The sequence below is a fragment of the Bombina bombina genome, chromosome 7 (assembly GCF_027579735.1).
Source record: "Bombina bombina isolate aBomBom1 chromosome 7, aBomBom1.pri, whole genome shotgun sequence".
NCBI lineage: Eukaryota > Metazoa > Chordata > Amphibia > Anura > Bombinatoridae > Bombina > Bombina bombina.
In genome coordinates this window covers 606,465,124-606,486,117 of record NC_069505.1, presented here as the reverse complement: position 1 = coordinate 606,486,117, position 20,994 = coordinate 606,465,124, and the positions used below count along the sequence as shown (strand labels likewise).

At 35.8% G+C, this 20,994-nt stretch overlaps 1 protein-coding gene across 2 annotated transcripts in view; it reads left to right on the top strand.

Moving 5' to 3' along the window:
* LOC128635613 (uncharacterized) overlaps nucleotides 1-20,994 on the top strand; it is a 138,901-nt gene that overhangs the window by 74,557 nt on the left and 43,350 nt on the right. For both annotated transcript variants that reach the window (XM_053688678.1, XM_053688677.1), the window contains exons 3-4: nucleotides 4,385-4,625; nucleotides 5,570-6,000. In XM_053688678.1, the coding sequence (XP_053544653.1) occupies nucleotides 4,385-4,625; nucleotides 5,570-6,000 (672 nt within the window). The remainder of the gene's footprint in view (nucleotides 1-4,384; nucleotides 4,626-5,569; nucleotides 6,001-20,994) is intronic.

Genomic DNA, 20,994 nt, shown 5'->3' with positions numbered 1-20,994 from the left:
TAGCGTTAACATAGCGTTAAAATAGCTTATTTTAAAGTAAAACAAGGTAGGTTATTGCTTTTAAAGTATTTTCTATTGTCAGGGGGCACAGTCACACAGAAGGAGTCAATTCTGGCTACACGATTGTGCTTAAAATTATATTTAAAGGAACATGAAACCTAAAATGTATCTATCATGATTCAGAAAGAACATATATTTTAAACAACTTTCCAATTTACTTCTCATGTAATTTTCTCCATTCTCTTTGAATTCTTTGTTGAAAGAAAATAAATAAACTACTGGCAGCTAACTGAACACATCAGGTGAGCCAGTGACAAGAAACTTGTATGTGCAGACACCAAACAGCAGCTATCTCCCAATGCCTCTTGTCTCTGGATCACAGTGTTTTCAGCTATCTCTTTCTACTACATTGCTGCTCTTTCAACAAAGGATGCTGAGAAAATCAAGCAAATTTGAATAGAAGTAAATTGGAAATTTGTTTAAAGAGAAAAGTTCCACATGCACACCCAAACATAGGCTTAAAGGGACAGAACACAGTAGGAACAAACACACAGAATGCACACTGTCTTAAAGGGGCAAGGGCAGCTCATGCCACATATACAGAACAAACACCACTCACACCACATGTACAGCTTTAAAGGGACAACTCACCTCACACATGGTTTTAAGGGACAGGCACAATAACTCTGCATGCTTTACTTTTTAAAAGGACAACTCACACCATGTATACACAATTTAATGCAACAGCTGCACACACACTCAGTGAACTCAGCCTTAAATTAAGCGCTTACACCATGAGCACATAATCTTATAGTTACAGTAACACTCACACAAAGCACATAAACAGATCACAGCATGTCACACATAGCCACACAGCCTTAACAGGAAAGCACCTTAAAGGTACAGCTCACACTACACTCAAATAGTAAAAGCACACACACTGCACACAGAGTTAAATGGACAGCTCACACCTTGCACACACAGTTTTAAAGGTTAAGGCACACAAATAACACAGAGGTAAATCTCTCCACACGCAAACCCAAACATAGGCTTAAAGGGATAAATCACAGTACAAACACACACACACACAATGCACACATCCTTGAAAGAATAAGAACAGCTCATGTACAGGACAAACAATTCACTTTCGGCTAGATTACGAGTTTTGTTGGTAAAGCTGTGCGTTGCTAACGCTCAGTTCCAGCTCACCGCTCACCTACAAACAACGATGGTATTATAGTTTTTTTTTCAACCCGGCGTTAGCCTCTAAAAAGTGAACGTTGAGCAAAATTTAGCTTCACATCTCACCTCAATACCAGCGCTGCTTATGGTAGCGGTGAGCTGGAAAAGGGTGCTCGTGCACGATTTCCCCATAGGAAACAATGGGGCAGATTCGGCTGAAAAAAAACAACACCTGCAAAAAAGCAGCGATCAGCTCCTAACGCTGCCCCATTGTTTCCTATGGGGAAATAAAATTTATGTATACACCTAACACCCTAACATGAACCCAGAGTCTAAACACCCCAAATATTACAAAAAGGACAGAGGCGCCACATGTGCAGATCAATCAACAACCAAAGATCCAATCATAGAGATACAGGGTACTCACAAGAAGGGCGGCACTCAGATGTGCCAGTGGAAGCAGGCTGGTATTCTACAGCAAATCAGCTGGCTGGTATCAGACCGTACTCACCACGATCAAATGCCGTACGATACAGCTATGTCACTGGATATGTGATGGAAGGAAATGTGGAGAGAAGGGCGATCCTGCCCCTGGGTAGCTAAAAGGGAATCTTAACACCAACCAAACCGAATATATGTGTATAAAGACATACATATATATATATATATATATATATATATATATATATATATATATATATATATATATATATATTAAAAGCATACAAAGAATAAAATATATACCCACGGTATATCTCATCAATATCGGCAAGGTGTAAGAAATCTCCCCTGTAAGATACAAGAAATATTACACTTATTAACCCCTAATCTGCTGCCCCCAAAATCGCTGACACCTGCATTATATTATTAACCCCTAATCTGCCGCTCCGGACACCGCCGCCACCTACATTATACCTATGAAACCCTAATCTGCTGCCCCCAACATCGCCGACACCTACATTATATTTATTAACCCCTAATCTGCCGCCCCCAATGTCGCCGCAACTATATTAAATTTATTAACCCCTAATCTGCCGCTGCCAACGTCCCACCACTATAATAAATTATTAACCCCTAAACCTAAGTCTAAACCTAACCCTGACACCCCCTATCTTAAAAATAATTTAAATACATCTAAATAAATTTACTAGTATTAACTAAATTATTCCTATTTAAAGCTAAATACTTACCTATTAAATAAACCCTAAGCTAGCTACAATATAACTTATAGTTACATTGTATCTAGCTTAGGTTTTATTTTTATTTCACAGACAACTTTGTATTTATTTTAACTAGGTACAATAGTTATTAAATAGTTATTAACTATTTAATAACTACCTAGCTAAAATAAATACAAATTTACCTGTAAAATAAACCCTAACCTAAATTACAAGATTTTTTTTATTTTGGGGGGCTTTTTTATTTTATTAGGGGGATTAGATTAGGTGTAATTAGTTTAAAAATTTGTCATTTCTTTTTTATTCTCTGTAATTTAGTGTTTTTTTTTTTGTAATTTAGTTTATTTTATTTAATTGTAATTAATTGTAGTTAGTTTAGGTAATTAATTTAATTATAGTGTAGTGTTAGGTGTAATTGTAACTTAGGTTAGGGTTTATTTTACAGGTAAATTTGTACTTATTTTAGCTAGGTAGCTATTAAATAGTTAATATCTATTTAATAACTATTGTACCTAGATAAAATAAATACAAAGTTGCCTGTAAAATAAAAATAAACCCTAAGATAGATACAAATGTAACTATTAGTTATATTGTAGCTATCTTAGGGTTTATTTTATAGGTAAGTATTTAGTTTTAAATAGGATTAATTTATTTAATTGTAGTAATTTTATTTTGATTTATTTAAATAATATTTAAGTTAGGGGGGGTGTTAGGGTTAGGGTTAGACTTAGGTTTAGGGGTTAATACATTTAATATAGTGGCGGCGAAGTTGGGGGCAGCAGATTAGAGGTCAATAAATGTAGGTAGCTGTCGGTGATGTTAGGGACGGCAAATTAGGGGTTAATAATATTTAACTAGTGTTTGCGAGGCAGGAGTGCGGCGGTTTAGGGGTTAATATATTTATTTAAGTGTCAGCGATGTCCGGTCGGCAGATTAGGGGTCAAAAACTTTATTTAAGTGTTTGTGATGTGTGGGGGGGGCTCGGTTTAGAGGTTAATAGGTAGCTTATGGGTGTTAGTGTACTTTTTAGCACATTAGTTAAGAGTTTCATGTTACGGCGTTAGCCCATAAAACTCTTAACTACTGACTTTTAAATGCGGTAGGAGTCTTGACAGGAGTGGCTGTACCATTCACTTTCTCCAAGACTCGTAATACCGGCGTTAGGAAAATCCCATTGAAAAGATAATTGACGTAAGGGGAATTTGCGGTATGCGCGAGTCGCAGAAAAAAAGTGAGCAGTACATTTGTACCTGCCAGACTCGTAATACCAGCGGGCGTTGAAAAGCAGATTTAGGACCCCTCAATGCTGCTTTTTAAGGCTAACACAAGACTCATAATCTAGGTGTTTATTTTTTAAATGTCACTAGACATAGCAAACTGAGGAGGAAAGGGATTTGGGAGTAGTAGAATATAACAAGCTAAAAATGGACGCACAATGCAGGGCAGCGGCTTCTAAGGCAAATAAGATACTAGCATGTATTAAAAGAGGCATTGTTGCAAGGGAAGAAAGCTTAATTCTGTCACTATATAAATCCATGGTAAGACCTCACCTTGAGTATGGAGTGCAGTTCTGGGGACCAATCTAACAAAAAAGGCATTGCAGAATTAGAAAAAGTTCAGAGAAGGGCCGCAAAGCTAATAAGGGGAATGAAGAATTTAAGCTATGAGGAGGGGTTAGCCAAACTGTGTCTGTTTTCTCTAGAAAAAAGGTGCTTGAGAGGTTATATGATTACTTTATATAAATATGATCAAGGCCCATATACAGAGATGGCATTTGTTTTGTGACAAGAGGTCCCAATTTAAGGCTGGAGGAAAGGAGATTTAATCTCCAGCAACATAAATGTTTTTTCACTCTGAGAGCAATAAAATTGTTGAACTCATCATTACCTAAGACGGCATTTTTAAGGTTCAAGTCAAAATTGAAAGTAAAGATTAAAAAATACTCCTAATTATGTTTAGAAACACAATGAAATGCTTTTGTAAATGCCTACGCCTTAATATATTTTTCGTGGTCTTGCTTTTAGGGATCTGGACAAATTGGTGCAGGAGGATCAGCTGAATTCCGTCATCTTACACTACCCAGCTTCTTTTATCTAAAATACAAATCACACCCAGCAAATGAAGTGCGATACAAATTTGATCTATTTCGTGAATACAACCCGATTGATAATCCTACTCTCTACTTACGGGTGCGAGGATATGACCAGTCAATTTTTGAGCTGACATGTGACCGAGGTGGCCCTGTTTCTACTTGTCCTAATTATGGTAAGGAATACAAAGGTCATCAATTTATATTTTTTATTTTCTCATTTAACAGACATTCTAACAAGAAAATAATAAATAGGTAACATGTTGGGGAAGCTTTGTTTGGTATCTTTAAGTAAGGGATGGTTGGTGATTGGCTGCTTTGTGTAACTATCATGAACCTGATTAGATGACCGGCAATATCCAGGTTTGCCTCCTGCAAACAGGACTTTACATATCTGTTTAACACCTTAGCGGGGGGGGGGGGGGGTAAAATGTAGTAAGCTTATTTTTTTGTTTTAGAAAGTCCTTTTAATGTTAGAGATCTTGGCATGATAAGGAATTTCTTCTAAAAATTCTACATAACAATATAAAAACCTCAGAATAGTAGGCAAGACCTGCATATAGCATATGTTTACTCTTCGATTCAATTTTAACATGGTTCCTATAAATGCTTACTGCTATTTTTAGCATGGCTTTTCAAGATTCTGAAAATCTTTCAGTTTGTTCAAGTTCTGGTGGAGCACCTTAATATAATGCCTTTAAGGCTATATGCAAGAATGTAATTACTGTCTTAAAGGCCAGAATAATTTTGGTACCTTCATTAACATGCATGATTAGTATTTTTTTTTTATTCAGAGGGAAATTGTAGTATAAAATAATAAACTTCATTACTGATAATGTAGTCATTCAAATATATTGTGATTATTGGATCATTTAATTTTTTTAATGTAACATAACACCTCAAAATTTGCATTTGTGAAGTTCTATGTAAGGTACGTTTTATGTGTGTTTATATAATTTATAGCATAAATTAAACTGAATGCCCTTGAAATCCCAATATCAAGGTGACTTATAGCCATATACTAAGATGTCAGACATGTTTTTTAATTAAATAAAATTATTTTATTCATTTATGTGTTTACTTATTTTTTAATATGGCACTTATTTTCAAATATTTAAAGGAAAACAAGAAGAAGACAGAATTCGGATGGAAAAAGAAAAACAGGAAAGAGAGCAAATGGACGCAAAGAGGAGGGCAGAAGAAGAGAAGAAGAGGGCAGAAGAAGAGAGGAAGAGGGAAGAAGAGAGGAGGAGGGCAGAAGAAGAAAGGCGGAAGGCCGAAGAAGAGAAGAAAAAGGCAGAAGAAGCAAAGAGGAAGGCAGAAGAAGAGAGAAGGAAGGCAGAAGAAGAAAAGAGGAGACAAGAGAGATTAGATAAAGAGAAAAGAATTCAGCAGGAGATTGAAAATGAAACAAAGTCTCTTGAAGAAAAACTCTCACAAACTAAAGAGAGGCTCCGGGCAAAACGTTTTCAAGCTGTAGAATTCCAAGAACGTTCTCACATCTTGAACTTTGTGGTGGAGGATGATGCTCTTGCCATCCAAACCAATGAGGTGAGGACCATCAGGCATGATTGTTGCATGTAGTCTAGATAAATAATTCTGCAGATTAAAGGGACATGGATATCCAAATTAAACTTTCATGATTCAGATAGCAGATAGTTCATGTTTTAAAAACTCTTCTAATTTACTTACACGTACATCAAATTTACCTATTTATCTTGTTTTTCTTTGTTGAAACTTACCTAATTTCAATGAGAGAATACTGAGGTATGCTCAAACAAGTTTATGCGTATTGAGCATGTACTAATGTTATAAATATAGTACTGCTTAGACCTACCTGAGTTTGCTAGCATAGAAAAAAGGTAAGTTTAATCAATGGACAGCAAGAGAAGTGAAGTAAATTGTATTTATTTTAATTAACCTCCATATCTATTTATTAAATTAGAGGTCTGTGAAAGTAAATCATAAAGATGCTATGAGACCACATTAGTACTAACAGCTTACAACATTATCAATCAATATTTAAAAGTTAATATCCTAGCATAAGTATAAGATCTCTGCCTTTTCCAGTGAAGTATAAAGTGATTAAAAGAAGCAAGATTTGACGTAGTGTTAATAAACCTCCACTAATGCATTCAGCCTTGGACTAATATAAATTTTGTCTGAATTTAGACCGATTTGGGCATTTCCCAGAATGCTAACTATCTGAATGAACTAGAGAACAAAACGGACGAGCAACAAAATATTGCATGTTTGATAGATGCATTTATTTTGTTAATTTTGTTCTTTTGGTAAGCACCAAGACAAAGGGGTGGGAAACTAAGGAAAGGGGAAAGAGCTGAGATTATTTGGGTAATCTTCTCATTTATTGGTAGTGATGTACAGAGGGTCTGACTATTCATGTGTCTAACATCCTATGTTCAATCCTGACAGAGTAATACTAATAATTGATGATAGGGACAACAAGCCCGTCATTAAAAACCATAGAGGTTTGTTCAATGCACTTTTAACCTAACATAGGGAGGTGGGAGACTAGGGAAGCTAAGCCATCTTTAATCACTTTGACTTGAGCTTTTGGAAAGTGCAGTTGTCTGCCTTTGTAAGCTATTTGCCATTGCCTTAAATACAATCCATGACAGCTAATGTAATTTATTTTAGTTGCTCTAATGCTAGTTGGGGTACTTGCAGTTTATGCTGTTTGTTTTTTTTTCTTGGAATATTTGTCTTCTTCTGCAGTCTTCTGTGTGCAGAATCAGATTCAGATGTACATTATTTAGTAGTGCACTGCTTCTGAGCCTCAGTTTTAACATCAGGGGTTCAATAACAATCATTCAGTGATTTGCTTCCGTAATGGCTTTTGGCTTTCCACTCAAATTGGTCAACAAGTTTCTTCAGTGATCACGAAGCAAGATTGATTCATTTGTTAAAAGCTGGCAGCCATGAATGTCTTTTCCACCTAAAAAAAAAAAAAGACCTTTTCATGTTTAAAGTACCTGTTCTCAAAATAGAAACTGGACAGTCATCCTTAAAGGGACAGTGTACTGTAAAACAGTTTTCCCTTAATGTGTATTCCACTGATTGGTTCTACCAGCTGCAGAGTATAAAAATTATGAGAAATTGCTTTGTTGTGTTTATTTTTGTATATGAAATAGATAGTTTTGTTATTTGAAACCACAACTCATTAAAATGGGTTGAGCTTTGTTGAATGTGTTGATTATGAATATTAATCATTAAAACCAATAATACAATTATTGTTAATTATCAATATTAACCCCTTAAAAACCGAGGATGTGCCAGGTACGTCCTCAAAAAAGGGCATTTAGCAAACATGGATGTACCTGGCACATCCTCGCTCAAATTAAGTGCTGGAAGAGATCGCAATCACTACCAGCCGCTCTCAGGGTAATGCAATGATTCCTCAATATTGAGGTATCGTGCAATACCCTTTAGGCAGTAACCAATGCAGACAGGGCCACAGTCAGATCACCAGACAGTAGGTGATCGATCACAGACTTATATCTGCCTTTACAAAAAGAGAGATTCCAACAGATAGTACATGTGTGTCTCTCCCAGGAAGTCAATTTCCAGCCAAAAATCCATGTGTATGCCAGACCACCAAGCAATGTGAATCCCCCCCTTTCTTGCATATTGTGGAGTCTTTGGTCTGTTTTAAATAGCTCCTCCTCCATTCTTAATCACCCAATGAGAAATGTTTTAGGGAGTGATCAACAGCTTTCATAGGTTGCTTTAATAAAATATTGGATCATTTAATTGAGTTGAATATATATATATATATATATATATATATATATATATATATATATATATATATATATATATATATATATATATATATATACAGGGAGTGCAGAATTATTAGGCAAGTTGTATTTTTGAGGATTCATTTTATTATTGAACAACAACCATGTTCTCAATGAACCCAAAAAACTCATTAATATCAAAGCTGAATAGTTTTGGAAGTAGTTTTTAGTTTGTTTTTAGTTATAGCTATTTTAGGGGGATATCTGTGTGTGCAGGTGACTATTACTGTGCATAATTATTAGGCAACTTAACAAAAAACAAATATATACCCATTTCAATTATTTATTTTTACCAGTGAAACCAATATAACATCTCAACATTCACAAATATACATTTCTGGCATTCAAAAACAAAACAAAAACAAATCAGTGACCAATATAGCCACCTTTCTTTGCAAGGACACTCAAAAGCCTGCCATCCATGGATTCTGTCAGTGTTTTGATCTGTTCACCATCAACATTGCGTGCAGCAGCAACCACAGCCTCCCAGACACTGTTCAGAGAGGTGTACTGTTTTCCCTCCTTGTAAATCTCACATTTGATGATGGACCACAGGTTCTCAATGGGGTTCAGATCAGGTGAACAAGGAGGCCATGTCATTAGATTTTCTTCTTTTATACACTTTCTTGCCAGCCACGCTGTGGAGTACTTGGACGCGTGTGATGGAGCATTGTCCTGCATGAAAATCATGTTTTTCTTGAAGGATGCAGACTTCTTCCTGTACCACTGCTTGAAGAAGGTGTCTTCCAGAAACTGGCAGTAGGACTGGGAGTTGAGCTTAACTCCATCCTCAACCCGAAAAGGCCCCACAAGCTCATCTTTGATGATACCAGCCCAAACCAGTACTCCACCTCCACCTTGCTGGCGTCTGAGTTGGACTGGAGCTCTCTGCCCTTTACCAATCGAGCCACGGGCCCATCCATCTGGCCCATCAAGACTCACTCTCATTTCATCAGTCCATAAAACCTTAGAAAAATCAGTCTTGAGATATTTCTTGGCCCAGTCTTGACGTTTCAGCTTGTGTGTCTTGTTCAGTGGTGGTCGTCTTTCAGCCTTTCTTACCTTGGCCATGTCTCTGAGTATTGCACACCTTGTGCTTTTGGGCACTCCAGTGATGTTGCAGCTCTGAAATATGGCCAAACTGGTGGCAAGTGGCATCTTGGCAGCTGCACGCTTGACTTTTCTCAGTTCATGGGCAGTTATTTTGCGCCTTGGTTTTTCCACACGCTTGCGACCCTGTTGACTATTTTGAATGAAACGCTTGATTGTTCGATGATCACACTTCAGAAGCTTTGCAATTTTAAGAGTGCTGCATCCCTCTGCAAGATATCTCACTATTTTTGACCTTTCTGAGCCTGTCAAGTCCTTCTTTTGACCCATTTTGCCAAAGGAAAGGAAGTTGCCTAATAATTATGCACACCTGATATAGGGTGTTGATGTCATTAGACCACACCCCTTCTCATTACAGAGATGCACATCACCTAATATGCTTAATTGGTAGTAGGCTTTCGAGCCTATACAGCTTGGAGTAAGACAACATGCATAAAGAGGATGATGTGGTCAAAATACTCATTTGCCTAATAATTCTGCACACAGTGTATATATAAAATATATATATATATATATCTATATATATCTATATATATATATATATATATATATATATATATATATATATATATATATATATATATATATATATATATATATTCATATACACACATCCTAATGTTAGGCATGTGTATAATTGCATATCTGATAATATATATAATACACATACAGTATATCTTTAGTGTATGCTTCCATACAATTCTCTATGTTATGGTTATATCTCAAGAGATGTATTTGAGAGCTATATTGATACTTGGTGGTTAAGGAATTATAATGTAATATGTTATCAGTATTATATTAATAAGTAATTCAGAAAATTTTAAATAGTATCAATTCATTTCATATTCTGATTGTATATTTTGTTACAATTCCTAGTCATTTTTATATCATACACATACATGTAAGTAAAATTGTCTGTCGTGATAAATTATTATAGTTAAATCATTTTTCAGATCCATTCGTTATTTCGGATCCATTTGTTAAGTTGGATCCACTCTTTATTCATATTCATTATTCTATTCTAAAGTTTACAATATAATAATGTATATGAATAAAGAATGGATCCGTAATAATGAACAGATCCGAAAAATGATTTAACTTAACATAACTAAATTGCCAAAACAAAATGATATAAACCTATTAACCTCTAAACCGTGACCCCCACATCGCCAACACTAACTAAACCTATTAACCCCTAACCCGCCGCCCCCCACAAATTAGTTATGTTAAGTTAAATCGTTATTATTATTACATTTGGCTGAAACTAATTGCACATGTCTACTTAGAACATTAATAACCCCTACACCGCAACCCCCCACATCAGCAACACTAACTAAAACTATTAATCTCTAAACAACCATCCCCCACATCGCCAACACTAACTAAACCTATTAACATCTACACTGCACACACCCCACATCACTAACACTAACACATCCTTTTAACCTCTAAACCACTGTTCCCCCACATCACCAACACTAACTAAACCTACAAATCTCTAAACTACCGCCCCCCATATCACCAACAATAACTAAACCTATTAGCCCTAACCCGCCGCCCCCCACAAATTAGTTTAGTTAAATCGTTATTATTATTATTATTAAATTTGACTGAAAACTAAATTCGGCTGAAACTAATTGCACATGTCTACTTAGAACATACATACATATATATATATATATATATATATATATATATATATATATACACACATTTATACAGTACTGAGTATAATACCTATATTAATGTTACATAAATAATTTTTAAACTTTACGATCACAATTTTTCATATTTTATATATATTCGCTTTTCAAATATCTTTCCCAGACAGAGATGTGTATTCAGGAAATTCAAAGAGTTTCTTCTGTTTGTTTATAGATACAAGTGTGACATTTAACAATATCCTGTGATTCTGAGTACTCTTCCAGCATTATCCCCTGCAGACTGTCTCCACAGGGTGTCCTTTGATTTAGCTCCTATCTCATGGAAGTCATTAAGGATCATTTTATTTAGAGAGTTTAATCTTAGAAGACCATAGAAGAAAAACTCTTTGAAGTGACATCCTCACCATTTGAGCAAATATATTTTCTTTCTTTGTACTTGGAGAAGTTTTGGCTTGTCAGAACTATAGGAGGTCTAGTCATGAGCCTGTTCAGACCCATTGCATAAATAAATATGTTTTTAAAATGGTCAAAACAGTTTATATCAAAGTAGTTTTATATATAAATGCAATATTAATCTATATGATGTAAATAAATTATAGTACCACTTACCTTTTTATCTCACATTATCTGACATACTCCCCCTTTCCATTCCAATAGATGTGGGATACATGTAGTAAAATTGACTGAAATCCAGTAATAATTTGTGAGGGTACTGATGGTATATGCATTATAGATAATCTTACTAAGAAGAGAGTCTGTTGTTAAATCCTCATTTTTATGCTATTTAACTAAATGTCTTATTTAGACTTAACCCCTTAAAGGGACAGTCTACCCCAGAATTGTTATTGTTTAAAAATATAGATAATCCCTTTATTACCCATTCCCCAGTTTTGCATATCCAAGACAGTTATATTAATTAACTTTTTACCTCTGATTATCTTGTATCTAAGCCTTTGCAAACTGCCCCCCTATCTCAGTTCTTTTGACAGACTTGCATTTTAGCCAACCAGTGCTGGCTCCCTGGTAACTCCACGTGCATGAGCACAGTGTTATCTATATGACACATGTGAAATAATGCCTTCTAGTGGTGAAAAACTGTCAAAATGCCCTGAGATAAGGGGTGGCCTTCAAGGTGTAAGAAATTAGCATATGAACCTCCTATGTTTAGTTTTCAACTAATAATACCAAGAGAACAAAGCAAAATTGTTGATAAAAGTAAATTGGAAAATTGTTTAAAATTACATACCCTATCTGAATCATGGAAGTTAGACTGTCCCTTTAAGGATAAGGCCATTTTTCAATTTATTTTCCTTAAGGACCAGGGCTATTTTTACATTTTTGCAGTGTTTGTGTTTAGCTGTAATTTTGCTCTTACTCATTTACTGTACCCACACATATTATATACCGTTTTTCTCGCCATTAAATGGACTTTCAAAAGATACCATTATTTTCATCATATCATAATTCACTATAATTTTTTTTTTTTAAATATAATGAAAAAAATTGAAAAAACACACTTTTTTCTAACTTCGACCCACCAAAATCTGTTACACATCTACAACTACTAAAAAACACCCATGCTAAATAAATTCTAAATTTTGTACTGAGTTTAGAAATACCCAATGTTTACATGTTCTTTGCTTTTTTGCAAGTTATAGGGCCATAAATACAAGTAGCCCTTTGCTATTTCCAAACCATTTTTTTCCAAAATTAGCGATAGTTACATTGGAACACTGATATCTTTCAGGAATCCCTGAATATCCCTTGACATGTATATATTTTCTTTTAGTAGAAAACCCAAAGTATTAATCTAGGCCCATTTTGGTATATTTCATGCCACCATTTCACCGCCAAATGCGATCAAATAAAAAAAAATTGTTCACTTTTCACAAATTTTAGGTTTCTCACTGTTTTTTTTTACAAACAGCTTGTGCAATTATGGCACAAATGGTTGTAAATGTTTTTCTGGGATCACCTTTGGTCATAAATACCAGATTTGGCGTTGCTTTTTGGTAATTAGAAGGCCGCTAAATGCTGTTGCGCACCACACATGTATGATGCCCCGCAGTGAAGGGGTTAATTAGGGAGCTTGAATGGTTAATTTTAGCTTTAGGGTAGTGTAGTTGTCAACTCAAAGTATTGATCTAGGCCCATTTTGATATATTTCATGCCACCATTTCACCGCCAAATTCAATCAAATAAAAAAAATCATTAACTTTTTCACTAACTTTGGGTTTCTTACTGAAATAATTTACAAACAGCTTATTCAATTATGGCACAAATGGTTGTAAATGCTTCTCTGGGATCCCCTTTGTTCAGATATAGCAGATATATATGGCTTTGGCGTTGCTTTTTGGTAATTAGAAGGCCGCTAAATGCCGCTGCAGACCACACTTGTATTATTCCCAGCAGTGACAGGGTTAATTAGGTAGCTTGTAGGGACCTTGAAGGGTTAATTTTAACTTTAGTGTAGAGATCAGCCTCCCACCTGTCACATCACACTCCCTGATCCCTCCCAAACAGCTCTCTTCCCTCCCCCACCCCACAATTGTCTGCCAGTACTAACATAAAAGGCTTTTTAAAAAAAAAAATATATATATATATATATTCCGCTGTGAAGGATCCCCCCTTAGCCCCTAACCTCCCTGATCACCCCCAAAGAGCTCTCTAACCCTCCCCCCACTATTTGCCACCATTTTGGGTAGTGGCAGCTGTCTGCCAGAACCCACTTTGCAAACAAATGTGGCTTTTTTTTAAATAAAACCTACTTTTTCTGTAGTGTAGCTGCCCCCCTCCATACACTCCCCCTCCCCTCCCATATCCCTTTTAAAAAAGTATTCCCCCCTCCTCTGTCACCCACCATCCTCTCCCAGCACTCTCTCCCACCACTTTAGTTTTTTTTAATTGGACCTGAATCAAGCGCACCCACCCCTCACCCCCCGCGCACGCTCCCGCGCACACCCGACAGTGATTTACAACTGGCTCTCTCTGCATCGGTGTGCAAAAAAAGGTATTACAGTGATGCCTCAATATCGAGGCATCACAGCAATATCTTTAAAGAGGCTGGAAGTGATCAGGATTGCTTACAGCCGCTTGAAACCCTTGATGACATACAGGGTACGTTGTTGGTCTTTAAAGACCAGTTTTTGTATGTCGTACCCTGTACGACGTGTGTCGTTAAGGGGTTAACTACAACACTTCATTAGTGTATTTGGGGATATGACCTTTTATTCTGCCTCTATGATTTGGAATTGGGACCTAGGATGGCATGCTTATAACTGATTAGTATGGACCAATTTATCCATAATAATACAAATTTTAGGGATCCTTATTATATAGGCAACTGTGGATATTTTGACAGTAATGACATATGGGCCTTTACATGCAGGAAAGAATTTCCTCTCCTTGACCTGATCTCTTCCAAAGTTATAAAGATAAACTTTATCATTAATTTCATATTCCTTTTTGGAAGTTTTGAGGTCATAATAATTTTTAGCAGCAGTTGCGGCCTTCTCTAGGTTCTTTTGGGCATATGCAAAAGTATATTGCAGATGTTATTTTAAATTTTCCACATATTGATGTGTGGTGGCGACATTTATTAAATTCTGATCTTAGGTACGATACAGTAAATGTTGCGGTAGAAGAATCTTTCTACCAGTCATTAGTTCAAAGGGTGACAACTTAGTAGCACTACATGATTTTGCTCTTAAAGCCATTAGGACTAGTGGCAATTTTACATCCCAGTCTTTACCTATTTCATTTACAAACTTTTTGAGGATTTTCACAATGGACTGGTTGTAACGCTCTTCACCAATACTTGAGGCAGATCTAAATGTTATATGGAGCTTCCTATTAACCCATTGTATTTTCCACATTTTGGTCATCACTTCGCTAGTGAAGTGAGTCCCACGATCAGATTCAATTCTCTGGGGTAAACCAAATCTGGAAAACGCCTGGTTAATGAGCAATGCTGCGCATGTCTCAGCACTATTATTAGGTGTACTGATGCACTCTACCCGTTTGGTGATCAGGCATGTTACTGTTAACATGTTTCTGTTACCTCTGGATCAGCTATTTACTGGACTAATAACATTGATTTGTATGTCTGACCATGGCATTACCATCCCCCTTTTCTGCAATGGCTATCTATGTGTTAGTGCAGTGGGTTGGAATAGTGGACAGATTAAACAACCTTGACAAAAGGTTTTAACATCATTTAACATATATGGTCAGAAAACCTAGTCACGCAATATTTCATATGATAAATTGGCACCATGATGGACAGATGTGGGAGCATCATGGGCATGTTGAAGCATGAGACCCCTAAATATAGTAGGTAAAACACATTGTTAAATGTCTATTTTGGAGGTTCTAATTAACAAACTATCCTGTAATTAAAATTGAATTGTGATTTAGACTTCATTAAGATTATAATATCTTCCTTACCAATACAGTCTTCTTTTGAGATGGGGTTGTTTTCAGGATTTTCTATATGTTTATAGAAAATGCCTATAATAGGGTCTTCTTTTTGACTAGTGATCAGGTCCTCACTAGGAGAATCCTGACTGCATTGTACCATATTAGGCTCACTTTGATGTTTAGCATGGTTTCTGGTAATGGCATCTACTTGAAACGCACCCATTAAGTGGTCAATAATAAGGAGCTCTCCAATCATGGTCCCTGTTTGGCTAATGAATCTTCTAGATCATTGCCTTCTTTATCAGGTCCTTGTACACTCGAATGACCTTTAGTCTTTTTTCAGTGTATGGTTAACTCATTGGAAACCACTAATTTATCAATTTCACAAAACAACTTACCATGTTTGACTGGTTTGTTGTTAGCTTTCTGCATGCCATTTCTTTTCCAAGTTGGCAGGTATTCAACAAAACTATCATGCACAAAATTTCAGTCAATAATGATCACTAATTCTGGAATGCCTTATTAAATAGCCATTTCAATGGTTTTTAGAATAGCAGCGAGTTCTGCTACTTGACTGAATCTCGGTCCAATATTGAAGCCTACATTAATATTAGGGAATCCATTTGCCCAAGCTATACCAATACGAGCAACTAATATGTGTTCTTTATCAATAGTGGCATGGTAAGAACAACCATCAACATATACCCAAGGTAGTGTTTGACAATGGTCCTCATTGTATATTTTATATGGGTAAAGCAATTGTTCCTCTAGAAAATCATCTTTTTTAAAATCTTTAGCAGTACAGTCATGGAGCTCAGCAAGCCCCTGTGCAACTGGATTCTTTTAATTTTGGTTATAATGGATTTCTAATGGCCAGCCTTGTAGGGATAGAGTCCAAGCTGTTATGTGGCTATTGGACAGGTTCCCATCTCTTATCTTCTCACTTTGCAAATATAGCAAAGGAAGGTGGGCCATTTCTACAATATTTGTCTCGCCTTGTATGCAACTGCAGAAATTTTGTAGGGCCCATACAGTGTATAATAAGGCTTTCTCACAATCATTACAATTAATTTCCACTGGGGATAACATTTTGCGTGCATAAGCAATAGCTTTACTTAAGTTATCCACTTTTGGTATAACCTGAGTACTTATGTCCTTGTAACCTGTCTCTATATAGAAAGGTTTACCACCTTCAAGGTAAGCTAAACAAGGTGCTTCAGTGAGTTTTTTCTTAAGGTCTCTTATGTCTGTCTCTTCAGCCTCACTCCAAAGCAACATCACATGCTTTTTTAGAAGATGTAGCAGTGGTTTGGCTAATTCTGCATAATTATCAATACATTTACGTGAATAATTTGTCATACCAAGGAATGATCTTAATTCCTTTAAGTTAGTGGGGTTCTTAGAATGTATTATTGCTTCAACCTTTTTCTTCTGAGGATTTAAACCATCAGAAGTAATCTCATGTCCCAGGAAGTTGGCATGAGTACGGCACCATTAAACTTTTTGTAGGGATAACTTAGCACCTGCCCTTTTAAGTTGGCCAAGGACATGTTTAAGCTCTATGATGTGTTTTCAAAGACTGTGCTGGACATGTTTAAGCTCTATGATGTGTTTTCAAAGTCTGTGCTTTTGTTCAACACATCATAAACATAAGATAATGTTCCTCTTTCTAGTGCATTAGGCAAAACCTTATGCATGAAACAGTGAATGCATGTCCTGAATTTATGTATCCAAACGGGACCTGGACCCATACATATTGGATCTTCTGGAAGGAGAAAGATAATTTACTGATCTTCCTCATGTGCTTTTATGTTCCAATATCCTTGTGCACAATGACAGTGAATATTTTGGATCCATGCATCTGCGCTAACCACTGGTCAATATATGACACAGTCCAGCCAGACATCTATACCCATTTGCTTAGCTGTCTTAAATCAGCATACAAATGCCATTGTCCTTTGGGCTTAAGAATACCTAGAATAGGATTATTTTAAGAGCTGTGTGCATGTCTGATAATACCGCTTTCTTCCAAGTTCCTTATGATTTCTGAAAGAGAATAATAGGATGCAAAGTGAAGTCTGTATTGTTCAACAAATACAGGTGGTGCATTGGGATCTTTTTGGATTCTTAAGATGTGTAGTCCCACAGTTATAAGAATCCCTAGCAAAAATGTCCTGGTATTCCATCAGGAGTTATCTTAGCTGTTGGTGTTCATCATCATTGGAACAGCCATTAGCTAAGGAGATTTGCTCTTCAACTATTTGCAGAAATCTTGGAAAGATTCCAGGCTGTCCTATATCATAGGCTTCTTCAAGCCTAGAAGTGAGGTCTCCTTGATTATAATTTACATTACCACCATGATTCTGGACATTGAGGTATTTTTGTTCTTTGAACATTGATCAAATACTAGGGAGGCTTCTTCAATTCAACAGATGCCTTCCTCTGAACTAAAAGGATAAATAGATTGAATTGTAAATAATCGCCCTGGCATAGATGCAAAGGATTGTTTTATTGACTGTTCTTCAGTTAAGTATCTTTCAGGTATTAGCCCTATTACATTATTCTGAAATCTAAAAGTATAATAACTGGATTCCAGAGCAAATCCTAAATTAGTTCCCTTGGATAAGGTGATATCCTGTTGGTTCATGTCATGAACAATGACATGTATTTGAATATTTCCAATATTTACCATGGAAGTATGGGTCATTGTTACGCCCATATTTTGCATTCTCTGGAAGATGCAAATTAATGCTTCAGATGTTTTTACCTGTATGGGTAATAGAAATGTATTAACCCCAGAAGGGATGCCAATATCATTAGACACTTGTATATTCACAGCATATGGCATTTGCTGGTTTGATTTCAGGGCTATACTGTCATCCTGAAATACTTCAGGGTCCCCTTTTAATCTGCTCCAGAGGCAAAGGTTAATCAAATTGATTGGTATGGCATACTGATGTAAGAGATCATTGTCAATTTATATTTGATTATGGGGATTGTTCAAAACTTAAAACAGGGGTTTTGCTGACTTATTACCTATAGAAATAGATAATGTACCTATAATGTTATAGCTTTCAGAATTATCATCTAGGTCATGGACCCAATGATCTCGGGGAAAAAGATTTTTAATCATTTTAGGGTCAACTATTTGCGTTAATTTTAATTTGCGTTTTAATTTTATTATGGCATACTTGGTTTTCCCATTGTCATGCATTTTCAAATTGATAAACAATTCATTCTTAATTTTCTCAATTCCTGTAAGGAATTGAGAATGATTGCCCCCTTTTAGGGAATTTCAGTTCCCCCTTGTGAGAAATATGGTTAATACATCGCCATCTAGGGAAATGTTTGCTATTTTGAAAAAGGGTGTGTGTACAAGCGCTAAGGTAATCCCCAAGCTGTATCCAAACAGAGATCCTAACCAACCTCCAAAAAATAAGCACAAGTAGTAAGAAGTGAATACAGCGCCAACAAGAGGCCAAGGGATAAATATACTCACAGAGAGATAAAAGAAGATTATTTAATGAACCATGTTAAAAAGCATCAGTAATAAAAGACTATATATAAAAAATGTAAAAAGCACATATAAATAAAATTACAAATACAGGAATATCTTACAGAAGCGGCTCAAAGGGCCAAAACTGATAATTACAATAAAAACAGAGGTAATAACAGGTGATCAGTGTGAGTGGTACACCAGAATAAGAGTGTATACTAATAAAACAGAATTAGCCTAAGTACAACTGTAGCAAGTGCATCAAGCAAAAAACTAATAAACAATAATACAAACAATAGTGTTCAAAATTAGTGTTACAAAAATAGTGTTCCAAAAAATAGAAAAATGCACTGCAGTGCAAAAAAAGGGGGGTTGCAAAATAATTGTATAGATACAATCAAATAGTGAGTGAGTGCAAATGGATATAAAAATGCTAGCTACTTAATCCAGTGAGGTTAAGATATAATTAAATAAAATACACAATATGCAATAACATAAAAAATAAAATATAAAATATAATCCAAAAAAGTGTTCAAAAAGTTGATCAACAAATGTTAGTGAAGAACAAAAAAAAGTCAATCAAAACTAAAAAATGGAAAAAATGGGTGATGAAAAGCAAGGTGAAAGTGAGGAAATTGATCCCTTCCAATGTTAGTTACTTTAACAGATCCAAATTCCTGAGTGTGGTTGCTGAAGTAGCTGATTGGATCCTAGCACCTGTCAGCTGCTCCTATGGTATCCTAAAAAGTGTCCCTGTAAAAAAAGAAATTCACAACATAGTGTATCCAATATGAGAATGAAGTAAAGATTAAAGTAATGCTTACCAATATGTCAACGCGTTTCTGCCCTCAAAAAAGGGCCTTTCTCAAGACTACTATATCTACTATATTTACCATGGAAGTATGGGTCATTGTTACGCCCATATTTTGCATTCTCTGGAAGATGCAAATTAATGCTTCAGATGTTTTTACCTGTATGGGTAATAGAAATGTATTAACCCCAGAAGGGATGCCAATATCATTAGACACTTGTATATTCACAGCATATGGCATTTGCTGGCTTGATTTCAGGGCTATACTGTCATCCTGAAATACTTCAGGGTCCCCTTTTAATCTGCTCCAGAGGCAAAGGTTAATCAAATTGATTGGTATGGCATACTGATGTAAGAGATCATTGTCAATTTATATTTGATTATGGGGATTGTTCAAAACTTAAAACAGGGGTTTTGCTAACTTATTACCTATAGAAATAGATAATGTACCTATAATGTTATAGCTTTCAGAATTATCATCTAGGTCATGGACCCAATGATCTCGGGGAAAAAGATTTTTAATCATTTTAGGGTCAACTATTTGCGTTAATTTTAATTTGCGTTTTAATTTTATTATGGCATACTTGGTTTTCCCATTGTCATGCATTTTCAAATTGATAAACAATTCATCCTTAATTTTCTCAATTCCTGTAAGGAATTGAGAATGATTGCCCCCTTTTAGGGAATTTCGGTTCCCCCTTGTGAGAAATATGGTTAATACATCGCCATCTAGGGAAATGTTTGCTATTTTCCCAGGTGGAATTTTAATTGTATGATCATCAGTGCCCTTGATTGGGGGTTGATTATCTATTTGTAGTACAGTTATTTCAGGTATGGAGCTGTTCCTGAAAGGAATTTGGAATGCATCTGGCTTCTCCTCCACTACCTGACAGTTATGTCTTGAGGGAGGTATGCTGGACCGTTCATAATTAATAGGTATTTTGACCTGGGACCAAATGATATTATTTATGCAATTATGTTATTTAATCTTTTGAGAAGATCAATACTGATTATTAAGTGATCATTTGGCAGATCTACAATGATCACAGGGTGTCTTATTACCCTGTTCCCCAGCTTAAGTTTTAACCATGCAGTGCCCAAGACTTTGAGAGAGTCACTCCCAACACCAAGTAATGAACCATTATATTCCCTAAGTTTGGGTTTGTGGGGTGTTAATTCTGTTAGTTGTATGTAGTACCTGTAAGATAAGAAGTTTGAGATCCA